Source organism: Balaenoptera ricei, chromosome 15 (genome assembly GCF_028023285.1).
Source record: "Balaenoptera ricei isolate mBalRic1 chromosome 15, mBalRic1.hap2, whole genome shotgun sequence".
Taxonomy (NCBI): Eukaryota; Metazoa; Chordata; class Mammalia; order Artiodactyla; family Balaenopteridae; genus Balaenoptera; species Balaenoptera ricei.
This window is the reverse complement of record NC_082653.1, coordinates 51,717,047-51,738,248: the sequence shown is the minus strand read 5'-3', so window position 1 is coordinate 51,738,248 and position 21,202 is coordinate 51,717,047. Positions and strand designations below refer to the sequence as shown.

General features: G+C 50.3%; 1 protein-coding gene across 7 annotated transcripts in view; it reads left to right on the top strand.

The window, feature by feature from the left end:
- IFT140 (intraflagellar transport 140) overlaps positions 1-21,202 on the top strand; it is a 70,182-nt gene that overhangs the window by 7,113 nt on the left and 41,867 nt on the right. For 6 of the 7 annotated variants that reach the window (XM_059898770.1, XM_059898774.1, XM_059898769.1 and 3 more), the window contains 10 exons: positions 5,573-5,694; positions 5,826-5,968; positions 7,513-7,688; positions 8,600-8,691; positions 9,280-9,386; positions 10,070-10,215; positions 13,209-13,412; positions 13,546-13,618; positions 15,520-15,611; positions 20,519-20,646. In XM_059898770.1, the coding sequence (XP_059754753.1) occupies positions 5,573-5,694; positions 5,826-5,968; positions 7,513-7,688; positions 8,600-8,691; positions 9,280-9,386; positions 10,070-10,215; positions 13,209-13,412; positions 13,546-13,618; positions 15,520-15,611; positions 20,519-20,646 (1,283 nt within the window). Of the gene's footprint in view, positions 1-5,572; positions 5,695-5,825; positions 5,969-7,512; positions 7,689-8,599; positions 8,692-9,279; positions 9,387-10,069; positions 10,216-13,208; positions 13,413-13,545; positions 13,619-15,519; positions 15,612-20,518; positions 20,647-21,202 lie in introns of those variants that run through there. The other variant, XM_059898775.1, reaches the window with a different exon arrangement.

The window sequence follows — 21,202 nt, the reverse complement described above, 5'->3', positions numbered from 1 at the left end:
TCCTCCGATGCTCAGGGCAGACCCCACAGCAGAGAATTACCAGCTCAAGAAGTCAACGGTACACAGGCTGAGAAACCTGGTCTAGACCTGTTTGATTCAAAAATGACAGCAGAAATTGTACCATGTGTTTATTTATTTTACATGTTTAAGGTAATACATTTACATGTTTCAAAGTTCAAAAAATACGAAAAGGTATATACTGTAAAGACTCTCCAGCCCCACCCCATCCACTCCCTCCCCTTCCCTACCCTCCAGCACCTACAGCTTCTTCAAGTCTCTCCAGCGCTCCTTCAGTACACACAGGAACACACAATGCATTCTCTCCCCAACTTCCAATTTTGAAAAATTTCAAACCTTTAGGGGAGTTGAAAGAACAGTACGAACAACACCCTTGTACCCTTCCCGTGAATTCAGTAGCTGTTAATGTTTTGACACATTTGCTCTCTCTGTATATCTGTATTTTTTCCCCACGTATTTGAGAGTTTGTCACAGACATCATACTTCATCCATAAATGCTTTGGCATCGATCTCCTAGGAGCGTAACCACGTGTGCTGTCACACTCAGGAGGGTGAAGCCCATGAACTGGTTTCCACTGCTGTGCCATCGGTGTGACAGCTTCTCCTGCTGTCCCAGTAACGTCTGTGCTGATTTTGTCCGTACCCAGAAGCCAGCCAAGCACCACGCTTTGCGTTTGGCCGTCATTTCTCTTTGGTCTCCTTTCATCAGAACTGGTCCCTGGTCTTGTCTTTTCTTTCTTCTCTCTCTTTTTTTTTTTTTTTTTTTTCGTCTTTCATGACATCAACATTTTGAGGGGTCCAGGCTAGTTCCGTTGTAGAATGTCCCTCGGTTTAGATCTGTGTGGTTGTCTCCTCATGACTGCCTTTAGGTTAAACTTCTTGGCTGGGAGCTTCACACAGAGGGCGTCGTCTCTTTCCTATCTTCCTCGGTCCTTTTCACATGAGGGCAGTGCCCAGTGCACCCTGTTCTGTTTCTGGCTTTTCACCTGACACCGCGTCTTCCAGGTCTTTCCATTGGTGGTGCACGGCGAACCTCCTTGCTCTCTTTTAACCTGCCCTTCATTACACCAACGTGTTATCATTTACTTCCCCAGCCTCTGTGGATAAATGGTCTCCAGTCCTTTGCTAGACAGTGACACAGTGGCTGGCCTCATGCTTTTGTCCTTTTGCACGTGTGAAAGTTTAGAGAGATTCCTGGAGGTGGGATCCAGGGCATGCGCTTGTGGTTTGGTGAGTGTCCCTACACCTCCCTCCATGGGGCTTGACCAGCTCCCACCAACCCACAAGCGTATCGTATCCAAGCTCAGAATTTTGCCTGGAAAAGTGCTATCTTGGTCGTGTTCTAGTTTGTGTTTCTCTTCCTCTTGAGAGTGAATATTACTTAGAAGAGCCATTTATACTTCCTTTCTGTTCATATCGCTCATCCACTGTTCTGTTTATCCTTTTGTCTGGATTTTTCTAGTCTATTCCCACCTAATGGCATTGCTCTGCCCCCAGATTCCTACTTCTTTGGTGATCTTTCCCACCTCCTTGCTCAGAAAATCCCCTAGAGGAATAAAAGAATTCAGGGTCATTGAATGCCATCATTCTCATCTTGCCTTTATTAAGAAGCAACTAACAGAGTAGATGACTCAGGCATGAAACAAAGCCCAGCTTGGCACTGACCAATTCTTGGAGTCAGGATTTAAGAACAAAAATACCTAGCACTTCTCTAAGAAAATCTACAACTGTGCTGGTCCTAATTTCATACTGGACTCAGGCAGGCAGAAAAGTAATAACAAATGAACAGACACGCTCAGAGCACTGACCTCTGAGACACCTGCTCGCAGGCTTGGCCCAGGGTCTTTTCCACTCTCCCACCAGAGACCCGGTTTGATTACTGTGAGACCGACCAAACCTGCTGAAGCAGGAAGACACATGTAATCTGCAGCCCTCAGAGTGTCCCGCGGTCTCCAGGGACAGGAGCAGAGCTGGCTTCCGACATCCGGAACCACAAGTGAGGTGTCTGCTGCCAGCGTCCACCTCTCAGGGCCCCTTCCTGCACAGCCGTCTCTCTCCTGTGCCATCCGTCCAGGAGGCTGCTGGAAACAAAGGAATCCACCCGCTCCAGTTTCACCCCAGAGATGACCTACCCTTCCTCCTCTGTCCCAAGTCCAGCTCGGGCCAGGTGCTGCCTGTGCAGCCACCCTTGGACCTGGGGCAGTGGGGAGATCTCTGGAAGAGGACACCAGGCGGACACTTGGTCGGTGAAGAAGCGGGGAGGACAATGCATGTCCAGGGCTCATCTCCCTCGCACTCTCCTGCTGGACAAGAGCTGAGGGCGAGGAGCAAGTGCACCTACACATGGGAAAGGGCAAGTCGCTTCCTGATCTCTGAGATAAACCATTAGTGAGCCAGCTGTGTGAAGTGACAATGTGTCCCAACAGTCGTATCTGGAGCCCTAACTTCACACTAGTCCCTTAGTACGTTCACCTCCTGCTCTGCACGGGACTGGTTTCCCACCTGAGGGTGAGACGCTCTCACTTTTCCTTCAAGTCTTACTGGATAAAGTTATTTGAATGAAGTGACCTGGAAGGAATGGCAGCGAGTAAAGAGACCACTCTGAACACAAAGGATCCCCCCCGTCAGGAGTACTAAGAGGTGCAAAAACCATTTAGAATTTAGGGGCAATGAGCAGGAGGCCCCGAAGAGGCATCTGCTTTGCCATCTTCTACTTGGCGTCTGCGTGTCTACCTGGTTACACGAGACCTGAGGTGACCTCCTGTGGCTTCCCCTCCTCTGTGTGTGTGTGTGTGTGTGTGTGTGTGTGTGTGTGTGTGTGTCCTTGTGTCAGAACAGGGGTCTGCAGTCGTCTGACTGAGCAGAAACCACTGCTCCAGGAGCTCCAAACGTTTCCATCCTTCAACTTCTTCCCCAGCACAACAGTCGGGGGATCTGGACGGGCCGAGTGCTCGAGTTTGTGTTCAGGAGCCCAGTGAGCTGTCAGCTGGAAGCTCGTGTATACTAATAAAACAGAGAGTCATTTACTGTATTAAAAATTAAGTGCTGGACGGGAGTTCCCTGGCAGTCCGGTGGTTAGGACTCAGCATTTTCACTGCAGGGTCCTGTGTTCAATCCCTGTTTGGAGAGCTAAGGTCCCGCAAGCTGCGCAGCCGGGCCAAAAAGAAAAAAAAAGAAAAATTAAGTGCTGGGCGATTGCACTTGCAGGGCAGAGCAGAAGGCCATCTCCACAGAGGCCGTGTGTGCCTAGAACACACAGCAGGGCCCAACTGCTGGCTCCTCTAGGGAGGAGGCTAGGTGACGGGGAAGGAAGCCTTCCCATTTCTGCCTTTATGTGTCTGTTTCACTGTGCAAGCATTATTTTTTTAATGTTATTTTAAGAGTAATTTGTAAACACAAAAAAACCAATAATGTTTTTATTCTTTTTTTTTTATAAATTTATTTATTTTATGTATTTATTTTTGGCTGTGTTGGGTCTTTGTTGCTGCACACGGGCTTTCTCTAGTTGCGGCGAGCGGGGGCTACTCTTCGTTGCAGTGCGTGGGCTTCTCACTGCGGTGGCTTCTCTCGTTGTGGAGCACGGGCTCTAGGTGCGCGGACTCAGTAATTGTGGCACACAGGCTCAGTAGTTGTGGTGCACGCGCTTAGTTGCTCTGCAGCATGTGGGATCTTCCTAGACCAGGGATTGAACCCGTGTCCCCTGCATTGGCAGGCGGATTCTCAACCACTGCACCACCAGGGAAGCCCCAGTGTTTTTATTCTTATCTTTATAAAGCTGGCAAAGTCAAGAAGAATGTGTATAATAATATATGATTCAAATTCTATATATACTCATGTTACATACTATTTCTGATCTTATATACTTTTCTTAGAGGTCCACTGTACAAGTTGCTTTTTAAGGCCCACATTTTTTTTTTTTTTTGGCCGTGCCACACAGCATGCAGGATCTTAGTTCCCTGACTAGGGATCGAACCCGTGTCCCCTGCAGTGGAAGCGTGGAGTCTTAACCACTGGGCTTCCAGGGACGTCCCAAGGCCCACATTATTTGAAAATCATATTCTTATATACAGTAAAGCAATGTTACCCAGCATTGGGGTAATGAAAGCGGCTTGAAAGAAGTGTGGGAAGATGACCTCACTGTCTGCTAAAACACCCACTGACCGTGAGCAGGAAACAGGCCTTGAGGACTGCTCGGGCAATGCAGCAAAGCGGCCTCAGGGTTCGAGGGAAGCACTGCCATTTGGCAAAGCTTAGCTTGTCACAGCCAGAAGCCCTCCTGGAAAATTGCTCCTGGACCAAGTCGTCTCCCTGGCAACTTGAACTTTTCTAGCAGTTGTCTGAGCCATTAATTTGAGATTTTGATGACTTTGATGTTGAACATATCGTACAGCTGGCACCCAGATCTTGGTTTCTGTTGGTTTCTTCCAATAAAAGGAACCAGGGCTCCTTGGAGAAATGGCTGATCCTCGGGCTGGGGCAGGACGGCAAGCCCGGAGGATCTGTAGGCCAGGACGTGAGGAGGTGCTCACAAACCCACAGTGATGGGTGCATCGAAGGGACAACAGAGCCGGAGGAAAGAGCTTCTGATGGCGGAGCTGGAACAATTTGAGTATCTAAACAAACAAGGGAATATTGGGTCATAACCCAGAGTAGAAAATAAATATCCATGTGTCCATCCATGCGTCCATATTGATGTAAATCTATGATTTAATAAATCAGTAAATGGTGGACAAGAGGCATATCTCTCCAGATGATCTAGGAGGTGAGACATAACTCCCCTTCCTCTGTGTGGGCTGCACACAGCGACTTCCTTCCAGGCAGGACAGGATGGAAGGAAGGAGGAACTCCCCAGTGAGGGAGGTCACAGACATGACCTCAGCAGACAGGTCACGCCGAGGGCAGGGAACCCTGATCCGACGTGTAGACAGCAGCACTTGACCTCTGGTCTTCCTCTCAAACCCACCACCCCGACAACAATGAGAAAAACAGACAAATCCCGCCGGAGGGACATTCTACAAAACCCCTGATCGGTCCTCCTCAACAGTGTCCAGGCGTCCAGAACAGGGGCATCTGAGCCACCGTCCCAGCCCAGGGGGGCCCAAGGAGACATGGCGACCAGATGTCTGTGGGGCCTGGACAGGGTCCCAGGGCAGGAAGAACTGAGGAGAGGTGAATGAAATACCAACTTTAATTAGTATCATGCACCACAGTAATGTAGGGTCAGTAATAGGAGAAGCTAGGTGTGAGGTATGGGACTTCTCTGAACTCTTTGCCACTTTTCCTTAAATCTGAATCTATTCCAAAATTAAAGATTTGTTTTAAAAACTGAACACGTGACACTTGTTATTTCCAGGGAGTGTAGATGGGAAGGGGCACAGAGAGGAGTTTCTGGTTCCTTCATTGAACACTAGAATCGTTTTGAGTTTTTCATGGTGCACATATAGTAGTAGTATAATTTTAAAAGAAAAAAAGGAGTAAGCCTATGCTCTGTTGCACAGTGTTACCCTCACCCTCCACCAGTCACTTGCTAAGAATGTGACCTTGGGTTTTCCAGCTTGGTGTACTGCTCTTATGGAAGTTGGACCAAAGGGGTCGAGTACAAGGGGCACCGCTGCTGAAACACGAGTATGGAAAACACCTCACTCACTGCATCTTCCGGCTCCCCTCTCCCGGCGAGTAAGTAGAGCTCGGGTGGTGGCTGGCGGGGCCGGGGATTTGGCTCCTCCTGACACTGGAGGGGTCTCCTCTGTGGTTATACCACCTTCGTCCAGGGAGCAACGAGGAATCTCTGTCACATTTGCTCTTAGGGACCTCGTTCAGTTGGCGAAGGCAGCTGTGAGTGGTGATGAGAAAGCCCTGGACAAGTTTAACTGGAGGAAGAGTGGCTTTGGAAGTTTCCTGAAAATGGGACCTCAAGAGGGACTCTCATTCTTTGTCACCTTGACCGATGGTAAGACGCTCAGGTTGGGGTCTGGGGACACTGCAGTGTTTCGGAGTGTCTGGGAGATTATAAGCGAATGGATGGCGTTTCTGCATAAAATTGCAGGCTGTGCGCCACTCCCAGATGGATGCCTTAGCTGGCTTGTGCAAGTGTTTATCCAGGATCCAAAGGGTGGCTTCACCTTGACCTGATAGAGACAAATTGAGCTTTATTTGCGTTTGAAGGTTTCTCAGGAGGAAGCTGTCCAGGATGTGCAGCTCCAGATGAATCGATGCCAGGGGCACCCGGCGTGGTCTCCAAGCCAGCAGCCAGGCTCAGCTCTGGGGTGGGTGTGACCGGGGCACGCTGGACCAGCAGCCCTGGCAGGGCCGGGCCGTCCGTGCTGATTTAACATGGCTTCCCCACCGTGTGCTAGGAGGCAGGCGGCGGCCAGTAGATGCAGTGTGAGGTTCAGAGAGATAGAGGGTCTCGTACACTCACAAGACGTTCGTGAGTGCCTTCCCCCATGGGAAAGGGGCCCTTCCTGGGGTGATGGGGTTTGAGGACTGTGAGGCCAGGCAGCTTAACCGTGACAGGTGACAGCTGGGAGGGGCTGGGGCATTTGTCAGTTTAAAAGTAGAGAGACTTGGCATTTCAGGAGGGGAGTTGGAGGGACCCAACGTGGGCACTGTGGGGGTGGCGGGGGCCCTGAGGGAGGAAGGAGACGGTGGCAACTGGAGGCCTGGCTCTGCAGGGGGTGTCAGCACTGCCCCTGGTCAGCAGCCGTGCAACTGGGGCAGATGATCCCATGTCTTTGTGCCTTAGCTTCCGAACACGTACAGTGGGGATCAGGATAGTACCTGCCTCCAGAGCCTCTGCACACGGAGCCCGCACACATCTGTGCTCAGTAAATGCTAGTTACTGTTATGATTAGCCTCCAGACAACCTTGAACCTTTAAGCTTAATAAGAACTCAAGTTGTCCACTGGGAGTGAGATGGTAGGCGGCGTGAAGGGTGAGGAGGCTCCCAAGAGCAGCAGAATGAACCCAATCCCGAGAACTCACAGGAGGTGCTGCCACCGTGCTCAGAAGCCTGAAAGCAGAACCAAGAGACAGCTCGGGGGCAAGAGGAGCGTATCCAGGCTGGGAGGGGCCCTGGGGCCGAGGCGAGGGCCTGGGGAAGGCAAGAGGGTACAAGCCAGACGCCGGCCAGTGATACACGGTACCTGGGATGGAGGGTGCAGGCCGAGGCTCCGGGGAGGGTCATAGTTAAGGCCCTGGCAGACGGGTGATGGATGTGTACCTAGGGGACTGAGATGACCAGAGCATGGAGGCTGTGCATGAGGAGGGTGGTCAGTGTGAGCGCTGGACAGTGGTGGAGGGAGGATGGCAGACACAGAGGTCCAGGCTGGACTGACCCAGAGATGGCAGACGCAGGGATCATGTGCCAGTGTTTTTAAAATGGCTTATTTGTAAATGGTTATGATGAAGATGTTTATGTTGAAAGTGTCCCTAAGTAGGTAGAATGGCTTCCAGGGAGTGTCCAGCCTCCAGGGACACATCGCTTTCCCACAGGGACCGTGCACTACGTGGACGAGAAGGGCAGGACGGCCCGGGTGGCGTCCACGGACAGCTCCATACAGACGCTGTTCTACCTGGAGAAGAGGGAGGTGCTGGTGGCAGTCACCGAGAGCCTGCTGCTGTGTCTGTTCACGGTGATGCCCGAGGGCGCGGCCGAGGAGGTGATGAAGGTGAGGAGGTGATGGGGGGGTGCCCCAGGGGGTCTCCAGCCTCTCTTGCCCACCTCACACACCCCTTCGTTTTGGTTGAGGAGTCTGTGTTTCAGGGCCACCACCAGAGCTTTAGCACCTTATTTATTGTGCACCATTGCGGTCACAGGTTGGGGAGACACCAGGCGACGGGGCCTCCCAGAGCCACAGGAGGTAGGGGGCTGTGGCGGGGACGCCTGGCTATGTGCAGACCTTGAGGGTTGTCACCAGTGTTCCCTCTGTGACACTACCGCTGGCCCACACATATGCATTGCTTTATCCGAGGGGTGTGTGACAATCACAACTCTGGACGCCCTGCCATCCGCATGGGTGCCTCGCCCCGGGCCGGGGCACTCACTTGTGGGAGGACGCCAGGAGGCCTGGAGCGTTGGGTGTTGGTCAGGCAGCGCGTGCAGCTCCCTGAGAACTGCATGCCGCTCTCCTGCCACTTTCTTGGTTTACACCCAAGGATTCTGTGGTTCTCAGAGGACTCCGAACCTTCCCTAAGATGCTCTGGTCGATGCAGAAAAGTCGGTGTTCAGGGGTCCTTTGTGCACCTCTGTCTACACAGCAGTTGAAATGTGGTCACTGAGTCCTGTGAACCTGGGTTCAAATCCCCCCTCAGCCCCTTGCTGGCAGGTTTTCTCTGCACACAGGCTGTGACAAGCTGCCTCACCCCACGCGGGGCACCCCTGTCATTAACTACGTAATGTGCAGTGGTCACTGCTTTGGCCTGAAAGGCTGGGGCTGCCCTTCCAAGTGTCCACAGCCACCCTCACTTCCTCCGCTTGGTGAGTCTGCGGGGAGTCACTGCCAAACAGAGAGTCCAGCCGCTGAACAGGGACCTGGTCTCGACGAGGGCGACGTGCTCCTTTCGGGTTGTTGTTGTGCAGGTAAAGCTGAGTGGAAATACGGGTCGCCGGGCAAACGTCGCCCTGATCAACGGCAGCCTTCTTGTGACCGCCACTGGGGAGGCGGTCCTCAGGTGAGATCCCGACTCTGCAGAGAGCACTGGGGTTGAAAATTCTGTCCCACACAGTCTCTTGAGTACACTTTGTATTGGAGTGTAACATGCATATAGAAAAATGCACAAATTATGATGAAGTGTTACTAATTGGGCACATCCATGTAACCAGCCCTGAGATGGAAGAACAGAACATATCAGAGACCCCAGGCGTTTCGCCCGCCCCCGCAGGGGTCACGCTGTCCTGACGTCTGCCTGCCTTTTTGATCCCCATGTAGATGGAATCCTGTGTCGTGTTCTCTTGGGTCCGGCTGCTTTAGCTCATGTGACATTCAGGGGTTCTCCCTGGTTGGGTGCTTGGAATTCCTTTGTTCTCATCGTGACCTGGTGTCACACAGGAACCCTCTTTTATTAACAACTGCTCCCTTTGTTATGAACAACACGTAACATAGACAACGTAACAACGACATGCTTTTCTTCTCAGAGTCCAAAGGGCCGTGTCTCTTTCCTGATTTTTAAAGTTTGCTCTGCGAGTTGAACAAGACCCTCACAGCTGAGGGAAGCCCACTAACACAGTCCCCCCGTGGGACTTTCCTCCTTGCCTTGTAGATTCTGGGATTTAGAACGAGGAGAGAATTACGTACTGAGTCCAGAGGAGAAGTTTGGTTTTGAAAAAGGAGAGAATATAAACTGTGTTTCTTACTGTAAAGTCAAAGGTGAGACTTCCCAGTGTCAGAGGGAGAGCCCACCTCAGGCTTTGCTCTGGGCTGTGCAGTGATGACGTGGAACTCAGGGCTGTTCTAAGAACCATACCTCAGTTACAACTATGTCAGTCACTCGAGTACAGTCAGCCAAGAGCAAATAAGAGGCAGGAAAGCTGTGTTGTCCCACGTAGCGGTCAAGGAGTTTGGTCAGGAATGTGACCAGCCTGGCTGCGTGAATTGGTATCTGTTCCTCCTGAAACCTCAAGAAAAAGTCAGTGTGAGAAATATTAAATATATATGTGTACATGGATGTGCGTATGTGTACACACACGCACACACAAATATGACAGAAAGAATAGGAGATGCACCAGAGCAGCACTTTCGTGCCCGCTGAGTGCTAAGTGCTGTCTGGCATTGGGAAAGCAGCCCTGAACACAGGCAGGCAGGCTCCTCTCTCATGGGAGAAACCAGAGAGCAAGCAGCATCACCCCCCCAATCCCCCGTCCACACATGTACACACTGTGTCACTGCGAGTAGTGAACTCCTGCTAAGGAAGACACGGCCAGGTAAAAGGCTGGGCAGTTCCTGGACAGAGGGCCGACGGGCTGGTATTTTAGAGAGGGTGGTCAGAGAAGGGAGCTTGCTGCTGTTTTTATTCCTTTTCAACTCAATGTGAACTTTCTTTTAACCTACAGGTCTTCTGGCAGCAGGTACCGATAAAGGGCGCGTAGCCATGTGGAGAAAAGTGCCAGGCCCCCAGAGCAGCCAAGGGGTGGAGGGCAAAGACAGGTGGACCCTTCAGATCCCCACTGAGCTCGAAGGAAACATCATGCAGATAAAGGTACGCCTCGACGGGGCACTGGGTGCACTCATTTTCTGCAGAAGTGGAGGCAGTAATTGCTCTGAACCTATTTTTGTCAGTTATTCAAATTAAGATAAAAAATAACAACAGTAAAATATTTTTAAAGGCCTTTTGGGTTTCAGAACTACAGATAAGGGACTGTGGATCTGTAGTAATCTATATCTTTTTAAATCTGTCTACCCGTCCATTTATCTCTATCATCTACTTATCTTATTTATTTATTTATTTGGCTGTGCCGCACGACTTGCGGAATCTTAGTTCCCCGACCAGGGATTGAACCTGCACCACAGCAGTGGAAGCGCCAAGTCCTAACCGCTGGACCGCCAGGGAATTCCCGCCCCAGCTTCCTCTTAATGCTCCAAACCTCCACTGTTTTCTGGTCATCCTGAGGCTTGAACTTGCCCATATTCTGTTTCAAACAAAGTCATTCTGTTGGGGAGCTTGCTGTTCTCGTGGACTGCCTTTCCCCTCAGGAAAAGATTTCTGAGTCACTGCTCCACAGCCTGGTAGTGGGGAGAGAAGCTGGCTTTTTGGGGTGACACCCTGCTTTGGGAGCTGGGAGCTGGGCACAGGAGCCTCTGGTCCCGGATGGCCTCTCCCAGAGAGGAGCAAGCTGGAGCGAGGGCCTGGGGGCCCAACGTGGTCTGGCTCCCGCTCCTGATGCAGAGCCTCCCTCCAACCCACCTGGACCTGGCCTCTGTGCCGGAGCTGGGGGAGTGAGAGATGCTGGCAGCCACCCCTCCCAGGAAAATGCCGGAGGAGAGGGAGCCCCGGTTTCTTGGCCAAACCTGCCTGCCGAGCTCACCTGCCACAGACTCTGCTCTTCTTACCAGACTTAGTAGACTTTCTTCAATAAGTCTTTCTTCATTTACTCTGTGCCCAATTCCCAGAGAAGTACATGGTTGTGTTTTCATAATTTTCACCAGTTATGCCTGTTATGTCCTCGGGGCTCCTCACCTGCCTTTCTGGAACTTGCCTCTCAGATCTGCTCTGTGTGAATTTTTTGTTGTTGTTTTTTTTTGTTTTAATTTTTGGCTGCACCAAGTGGCATGCAGGATCTTAGTTCCTCGATCAGGGATCGAACCCACGCCCCTTACAGTGGAAGTGCGACATCTTAACCACCGGACCGCCAGGGAAGTCCCTGAATTTTTTAAGATAAAGTTTACTTAATCTATACTAATCAGGAAATGAAAACTTACATGGTAAACAGTTTAGGGATACCTTAGAGCAATTTTGGGAATTACTTTTAGATCCTCATCTCAGGTCATAAATAAACATAGTTTCTGGATGAATTAACGAGTTAAATATTTTTAAAAGTTAGGTCAGGGACTTCCCTTGCGGTCCAGTGGTTAAGACTTCGCCTTCCAATGGAGGGGGTGTGGGTTCGATCCCTGGTTGGGGAGCTGAGATCCCACATGCCTTGCAGCCAAAAAACCAAAACATAAAACAGAAGCAATATTGTAACAAATTCAATAAAGACTTTAAAAATGGTCCATCTGTTAAAAACTGGAAATAAAATTTAAAAAATTAAAAGTTGGGTCAGAATAACTGGCTAAAAACACAGAATATAATCAGATCTGTAGAGAAAGTGTAACTTTCTTAGATTTTAAGTAATAAAAGCAGTTGCAAAAGCAGAGGGACAAGGTTGAGTCCATAAGAACATGTCACACTGGGCAATGTGAACAGGAAGGCTGGGATGAAAGGAAAACTGAGCTGGGTAAATATTCACTTTAAAGGGTTAATCTCTAAAACACCAAATTTTCCCAATTTTCAATGCATAATTTTTTTCTTCATTTGAATACCAATCCCAGTTGATGTGTACATTGAAAGTATTTTTGTTTTTTTGTGGGAGAAGAAAGGTGCTGTTTTAAACTGATGGCTCATCTTACCTTTAGTGATATCTTAGAATAAAGGACATGAAGAAAACTCACATTTATAAGAAAAATATTAAGAATGCCAATGGAGGGAATTCCCTGGTGGTCCAGTGGTTAGGAGTCAGTGCTTTCACTGTGGGAGCCCGGGTTCGATCCCTGGTCGGGGAACTAAGAGCCTGCATGCTGCACTGTGCGGCTGAAAAGAAAAGAATGTAAATGGATAAGTGATGAAGGAGAGTGCAGATAATTTACCTAAGGGTGGTTAGTAGAATCCATGGAAAACGTGTAACCTCAGTGATAATGAAAGCAATGCCCATTTTAAATAATAGTAAGAGCCACACTAACTTTCTTGAAAAACGTAAAAGAAAAATTGACTCAATAGACCATGTTCCTCAAAGAGAAGCCTCAATCTTGTAATTATTTCTTTCCAAATAAATCTACAAATTACATGTTTATCCAGTGAAAATAAGGAGTTTCCCCCCCCCCCCGGGGGAATTCAACACAATAATTCTAAACTCATTTGGGAGAGCAAATGGCCAAGAAAAAAATTTTAAAAGAATCAGACCATTTCTGTATCCTATACCAGAATATATCTGAAAGGTACAGCAATTAACACAGCATGCTTACTCAGGAATGGATAAATATATCAGTGCAGTGAAGTTGGAAATCCAGAAACGGATTTGTATGGATTTGGAAGTTTAATATGAAATTATGAAAGTGGTACTTGACATCACTAGAGGAAGTCTGGATAGTTCACTACAGTGTGTAAATTTGCTTTCCATTTATAAAACATAGATGCCCCTAAGTTCATGTCAGTAAAGTAAACTCTAGAAGATGCTCAACCAGTCAGGATAGACATGAGCGAGAACAACCACACAAGTTTACCCGCTGGATCTAAACTCTGAGTGTTGTTATTTTAAAGTTTTTCTACAAATTACACGTTTTATACTTACAAATTTTTAAAATCATGTTTTTAAACAAGAAGAAGAAATAGTGCTTGGAAATTGTTTATGAATCCTCGTACTTATAACGTTGCCCTGACTGCACCTCTCCTTTCTGTTCGCACCTTGGGTTCTGTCTCTCAACGTGGGAATGAAGTGGGGCTCCAGGAAGAGCCTCCTGGCAGTGAACAGCATCAGCTCCGTGCTCATCCTCCGCGAGCAGGCCATGTCGTCCCACTTCCACCAGCAGGTGGCCGCAGTGCAGGTCTCCCCGAGCCTACTCAGCGTGTCCTTCCTGTCCACGGGGGTGATGCACAGCCTGCGTACAGACATGTACATCAGCGGAGTGTTCGCCACCAAGGTCACTGCCAGGGTGACCGTGGGCTTGGGCGGGATCATCGATGTAGACAGAAGACCTGGTCAGTTGTTAGGGTCATTCAGGACAACGAGGCCCAGACGGCCGGTTGCTTTTTAATTTCCGTGGTTCTTTGTAGGATGCTGTTGCCGTCTGGAATGGAAAACAGGTGGTGATCTTTGAGCCTTCTGGAGCCACATTACGAAGTGCAGGTAGGAGTCTTTTCAGCCCCACGAAGGGGACTCACATCTAATGGGGGTGGGTGCTGGTGCCTGTGGGGTGGGCAAAGGGCAGGCCCAGGGCCATGGGGAGACCCTCATGTCAGTTCTCGTGCTTGGGCCTGCGTTTCCAGAGCAAGTGCTGCCACTCTAGCCCTGTGCGGCCAGGGCCTCCCCAGCCTCCCTATAGAAGCCAGTTGAGGTAGTTAAGTGCAGCCAGATCTGGGGCCAGCAGCCCTCCTGGGCTCCAGGACGATGAAACAGCTCAGAAATAAGTCGGCATGAGTGTGAAGAACCACAGTGCTTTCTGGGGAAAGGAGTGCTACACACCTGACTTCTGAACTTCCTAGAGCACGCACAGCAGTGAGCCCGTGGGGTCTCGACCAAGGCCAACCTCTGTCTGAAAATTTCAGGGTGGATCTTCAGAGCCGTTCCACCCGTCCCATCCATCGCTCCGACTCTTTGTTTCACTTTATCTTCTGCTCTTTAGCACATGTCTGTATGAGTTACAGGGCTGCTGTAACAAGGACCACAAAACGAGTGGCTGTTTAGGAGTTATTCTCTCACAGTTCTTGAGGCCAGATGTCCAAAATTAGTTTCACTGGCCAAAATCAAGGTGCTGGCAGAGCCCCAGAGGCTCTAGGGAAGACTCTGCTCCTTGCTTCTTACAGCTTTTGGTGGCTGCCAGCAATCCTTGGCTTGGGGTCGCATCATTCCAGTCTCTGCCTCCACTGTCACGTTGTTCCTGTCTAAAAATCTCCCTCCCTCTTATAGAGACACTTGTGATTTCATTTGGGACCCATCTGCATAATCCAAGATAATCTCCCCATCTCAAGACCTTAACATCTTTGGCCATATAAGCTAATATTCATGGGTTTCAGGGATTAGGACCTGATCTCTTTGGGGACATCTTCCCACCAAGCACAGTGACCATCAGGACGTGCTCCTCGGCAAGATCTCCTTCTGCACAGTTCTTACCTTCACCCATCCTGACCTAGGCCCTCCCACCTCACAGGGGGACTCGTCATTGCACTGTTCCCAGGGTGATGCCCCCACGTGCTTGTTTGAATACCTCACACCTCCCTGGGGATGTTTTTCCACAGGTTATCACCTCTCTCCCTCATATTATTCCCTCACTTTTTTTTCCTCCTCTAACACTTCGTCACCTAAAGTTCCCTTAGAACACTTTTCCCACCCTGCCCTGTATCGTGCTGATAATTCACGTCTTCGCCTCTCTTCTACCATAGACCCCTTGAGGGGCAAGGGTGAACTTATCCTCCCAAGAGGATAGCACAACAGGTGCTGAGATATTTTGTTTTGTGTGTGTCATCATCTTCCTAACTAGATAAGAACCTGTCTAGAGCCAGAGACTAGAGCTTGTGGTCTCCAGAGTTCCACATAAGATAAGCAGAGGCTTGAACAATCATGCTGTCATAGATGCTGTGCTACTGGAAGCACCACTGCTAGATGGGAGAAAAGAGGAGAGACCACCAGTGACTGGTGAGGGCAGGGTGCCCAGCACTGAGTCCCCACACCTGGCTGTCACTGGCAGGTGTGGCCCTGGCAGGTCCTTGTGTCTCAGAGCCTCACTTTCCTCATCTGCAAGATAAAGAAAACACACCTTTCACAAGGCTATTGTGGGGGCCAAGGAAAATTAGGGAACACACATGAGGACACTTCTTGACTATACCGCAGCTCCGCCCCTTCTACCCGTCTCACCATGGTTCCTTCTTTACATCCTTAGTTGTAGAAGATCTTTTCTGCTAGGTTTCAGTCTTTCTCATCAATAGTTGCCCTACAAAAAGTTCTAGTTTTAGTGTGAGAATGCTTCTTAAACTCTAAGGAGCTATGACAAGACTAGCTGCTGCTGTCCTGACCTTTATCTTTAATTTTAGGTACCTTCCTGTGTGAGTCTCCAGTGTTAGCCATGCACGAAGAAAACGTTTATACAGTGGAGCCAAACCGAGTCCAAGTTCGAACCTGGCAGGTAAATTGCCGCTCTAGAGTGAGTGGCCTGTGACGTTAAAGACAATTAGAGCAGAGTTTAAAATGCCATCTCTAAATCAAGCCAGAGCTTTCTTAATGACTACACTCAGCCACATCAGATTGCCCCAACTAGGTGCTTGGTTGTAAAAATGGATTGTCGGATAGCCGCTCCATCGACAGCTCTTGTGACTTCAGAAGTCAGGAAGTGAGGCAGTGGCCTTTTGCAGTGAAAAGGACTACATGGCTGGACCTTGAGTGCATGGGGGTGTGAAATGGGAGGAAATTTTGCTGTGTTTAATGCGCATCTTGAGGGCTGAGGGGTCATCAGTTCAGGACATATCTTTAGGCAGACCTTTCCCTGCACGTGTCTGAGGGTGAGGCCAGGATGGGAGCAATGTGTGCCTCCAGGATGACAGGCCTTTAACACACCATTCTGTTCCCTCCGGGTGGTGTGCAGTAAGGAAACCCTGCCCACATCCCGCGCACACTTGCTGGACCCCCAGGGCTGACATGGTGTATTAGTTTCCTGAGCCTGCCATAACCAATGACCACAAACTTAGTGGCTTAAAACAATAGAAATTTATTTTCCTTGCAGTTCGGGAGGCCAGAAGTCCTAAATGTAGGTGTGGGCAAGGTTGGCTCCTTCTGTGGCTCTGAGGGCGAATTTGTCCCATGCCCCTTCCAGCTTTTGGTGTTGCTGGCATTCCTTGCATTCCTCAGCCTGTAAACAGATCACTCCAGTCTTTGCTTCCATCTTTACATGGCCTTCTCCCTGTATCTTAGAAGAACACTTACCCTTGGATTTAGGGTCCACCCTAATCCAGAGTTGTCTCCTTTTGAGATCCTTAATTATATCTGCAAAGACCCTTTTTCCAAGATACATCCAAGTGGATGTATCTTTCAGGGGCTACCATTCAGCCCAGTACATGCAACAGTGTTCTGCATCATGGTTGAGGACATTTGTTATGGTATTGGTTTTAGCTCTCAGTATGACTGCTTTGTCCAGCTCTGAGTTCTTTCCTAGGGTCCAGCATTTGATTTCCCAGGGCTGCCATGTCCGTGTCCTTGTACCTCACAGCCTGCACTTCCACTCTTGCATTCAGCAATTCCTGAAAGAGCTTCCATGCAGTTCTACTTTCTAGCAGGAGGGTCAGACAGTAAAGGAGCACACTGAAGTGTGGAGGTGGGTGGGAAGTATTGCAGGGGGTGGCATTGGAATAGAGACCTGACAAGTCAGGGAAGCGCCCGAAGCCCCACTCGCCTCCTGGGGCAAAGTGCAGGTGGAGGGAGCTGGGGCCTGGTGAGATACCTGCCCTGCTTCAGGTCAAAAGGGAGGCAGGGAGGCTGGAGGGAAGGAGGGATGGGCCTTGCATACTGCTGATAGTTGTGTAGGGGCATCAGCTGTGGACATAAAGCCGAGGCAGGGAGGGGCCCTCCTAACAAAAGATGAGGGAGCAGCTGGGTTATCAGAGGGGTGACCTGCGGAGCTGGAGAGTAGAGGCATGCAAGGAAAGAAGGAAAGGTCTGCAGGGAAGGGGCGAAAGGCATACTGGGAAAGAAGGATAGGCCTGCTGGAAAATGGGGGAATGGCATGCTGGGAAAGAATGATAGGTCTGATGGGAAGGAGCGAAAAGCATGCTGGGAAGGGGCAAGAGGCATACTGGGAAAGGGGCGAAAGGCATACTGGGAAAGGGGCAAAAGGCATACTGGGAAAGGGGCGAAAGGCATACTGGGAAAGGGGCAAAAGGCATAATGGGAAAGGGGCAATAAGGCATAATGGAAGAGAATGAAAGACCTGCTGGGAAAGGGCGAAAGGCATGCTGGGAAAGAAGGATAGGCCTGCTGGAGAAGGGGGCAAGGCATACTGGGAAAGAATGATAGGCCTGATGGGAAGGAGCAAAAGGCATGCTGGGAAAGAGGTGAAAGGTATACTGGGAAAGAATGATAGGCCTGTAGGAAGGGGTGAAATGCATACTGGGAAAGAAGCAAAGGCCTGCTGGGAAGGGGCAAAAGGCATGCTGGGGAAGGGGTGAAAGGCATACTGGGAAAGAATGATAGGCCTGCTGGGAAGTGGTGAAAGGCATACTGGGAAAGGGGGAAAAAATCAGCTGGAAATCATGGAGGGAACTTAGGAGCGTCTGACTGCAGACAGTCTAGAGTTTAGACTTTTTTGTTGATTTTTAGCTTAAGGAATATGTGACCATTGTGATTAGTAAAGTAATGCCAGCCTGTGAAAGGAATCCATTAGCACCTCTCCTCTCGTCGGAAAGGTGGAGTGTGTCTCCAGACCTTTCTCCCTGCCCGTGCATCCATGACACACAAACTGCAGTTGTTGCTGGTTTGTGTGGTGATGGGACAGCCGTTATGTACCTCATGGTTCTTGCAGAAGCTTCCTCCAGGCGGGAGCGCAGAGCCCCGCTGGTTCCTGTGCTTCCTGCGGGGCACTGCGAGGAGAGGTGGGAAGCTGAGCGGGGGCTAGTGTCTGACAGACACCCGTGGAGGCAAAGCCTCGGGGGACCAGGTGCAAGTTGGAAGGCAGAAGGTGTGGAGCCCGAGTGACACGGTGCGTTTTGGCTTGTTTTTTTCTTGGTTTTGTGTTTTCTTCCTAGAAGATCACTTCTGTGTGGGAAGGACTAGGGCAGCTGGTGAGCAGTGAAGGCGGGTAGGAGAGGCCACTGGTGAGAGGTCCGGGGGCTTGGAGCGGGGCAGTGGGCAGGGAGCCAGGCCAGAGTCTGCAGTTAGGGGCGTGGTGAGCAACTGGCATAGGAGGGAGGAACTGTGGACATTCTAGTTGTCTAGTTTGCGGGTCTGTGCTAATTGTGGAGCCTTAAGGTGGAAAGTACGGAAGCAGAGCAGGGCTGGGGGGGAAGGGTGCAAGTGTGAGGTGCCTCGGACACCCTTCAGAGATGTCCCGGTGTTACCTGAAAACCAGGTTCGCCTCTCGGTGGGTGTCAGCCAATAGACACAAGCAAGCTAAGATCGGGAGAAGGAAGGATTTATTATTACTTGCAGCCAGTAAGGAGAACACGGGGGATATTTCCCAAAACAGTGTCCCCCTGAACAGCAAAATTGGGGAAGTTTTAAGCTAAGGGTACAAGCATATTCACAAAGGAGTTTCAGCAGAGGAGAATTCAGGGTAGAATTGGGGCAAAGGTCAACAGAGTCCAAGCTCTGTTGATTGAAGTCAGTGGGTAGGAGCCTTATTTCCTGCAGAACTCAAAGGTGTATTATTATGTATATCCCTTGAGGAACCAGGACCTGCCCCAAAGCTGCTCCTCCCTTGTTTCTGCATTCCCTCCCTAAGATCATGAATTACTGAGGCCTGTTCTAGGACCAGCACCATGGCCAGGCTTAGATCACAAAATGGCTTGGGCTAAAATGGGTCCTCTTATGTCAAGAAAACCAGTCCTGGTTGTCTTTCTCCAGGAACCTTCCCCCCAGCCTATATGTTTACACCAGAGCCAGCTGGAAACACTGCTCTGGAGGCAGGAGCCCGGGCCGCGCTCTGAAGCAGGGGATGGGAATTGGGACATATCATTGAGGCAATGTGGAAGGAGAGGAGGTCAGGTTTGCACTGCGTACAGTGTGTCAGGAGCGGCAGAGGAGAGGTCGAGCAGAGGAGGCTGAGACCCTCGCTCTGTCCTCACCAGTGAGCTGTCGCCTGTGACTGTTGTTTGCTTGTTGCACAAACATACACTAACCTCCCTGCTGGGTGCATCAACATGAAGATCAGATTCCTCAGCTTGGAACTCACCCCCATGCTGTTTATCCCTCACCCTGAGTTTCCTGGACAGGTTGTGCAGCTTCCTGGCCTGCTCCCCAAGTCTCTGTGCCTGGCACTAGGAGTCTACTAAGTCCTGTTGGGAACCCCCCACCCCGTCCCCGGTCGTCCAGCCGGCTCCCCGCTCCCCCTGCACTGGAACCAGGCCTCCACCTGCCTCCCGCTCACTGTTGGGGTGCCCTGCTCCCAGCCCAGCGCCATGCCAGACAGACACTCACTGGGCACTGCTTGAATTGAGCCAGGAGCCTCTCTCAGCTCCAAGGACAAGGGTCAGTCCATGCACAAGACACACGAAAGCCTAAGCTCTGTGCAGGCCTGACTGTGGTCACTCTTTCCAAAATGCTATTAAAGTAAGAGTGACACTTTAAAACATAAGTGATTTGAAATCACTTGTGGCTCAAAACCCTCCAGAGTCTTCCAACTTCACGTAGAACAAAATCTGACTCTCCACCTTGGCCTGCACTGATTACCCACTTGGCCTCTGCTCACTGCCCACCTCGGGGGCCACCCCTTGGCCACCACATCCCTTCCTGCTCTGCTGGCTCCTCCTTGTCCTGGAAAGCTGGGCTCAGCTCTCCAATAGGTGGCTCCTTCTCCCCAGTCTCAGTTCAGGTTTGCCCCCCAGACAAGACCCATTTCTCAGGCATTTACTGACGTATGATGTACACACAGGAAAGCGAGCATGTTGTGTGTGCAGCTCAGTGAGTTTTCACAGATGGATGTATCCGTGCCGCGACCACCATCCCTTCCGCTCACGGCCTCCCCCGGAGGTGACCACTTAGAGGACACTAGCCACACAGTCAGTTTCATTGGGGCTTTAACATAAGACCTTGCAGGCAGCACCTCCTGGACCAACCCAAGCAGGTGGAATTCAATGTCTTGCCACCTTGATAGTTTTGTTTTAGCATCCTGTCCGTCACCTGTCTACACTTGCTCAGGTTGAGTTACGTGTGTACTTGCTTGTTGACCTGGCTGCTACCTGTCTCCCCCTCTGAAAGTAAGCATCAGGGATCCCCCGAGGGCAGGGCCTCATCCTCCCCTCCCCGTGTGGGGTGAGACTCCAGCAGAGGGCAGGGCCCTGTGAATAAAGCCTCCCTGAATTCCCTGTTCCCTCCTTTTTTCTTCAGGGGACTGTGAAACAACTCCTGCCGTTTTCCGAGACAGAGGGGAACCCATGCTTCTTTGACATCTGTGGAAATTTCCTGGTTGTAGGGACAGACTTGGCTCACTTTAAAAGCTTTGATCTATCCCGAAGGTACAGTTTTTGTCCATATAAAGGTGTTATATTTTTAAAATTAGTCAGGAGGCAGTGTGGTGGGTAGAAAATGGAAAGGAGGCAGCAAACTGCTTATGTTCTCATTTCAACATTAATGTGCAACTTACTTTTTTGAAATGCCTTATGTCTTGATTTAAATTCTTCATCTTTGCATGAAGGGGAAGGGACCAGCATCACTATGTGATGGACACATGACACAGGGCATTTGTCAAAATCCATAGAACTTTACAGCTCAAAGTGAGCCTTAATGTCTGCAAATTAAAAAAATCAGTTCAGGGGATCCCAGGATGGAATGCAGACGAGGCAGGACAACCCACCATTCGTGAGTGTGTGGAACTGCCTCCCTGGGAACCAGGTGCTGCCTGGGTCACCCTGGGACCGAGCGGGACCGTGAGACTAAGGGCTAAGGGGCCGCACGCGGCATGTGCTCTGCAGACGAAGTCAGTTCCCACGGGGCTCGGGGAGCAGTACCCACACTGCCATCCAGGCTGGACGTGAGCAGCCGAGGGATGGGATGGGGGCCCGAGGGAGCCAG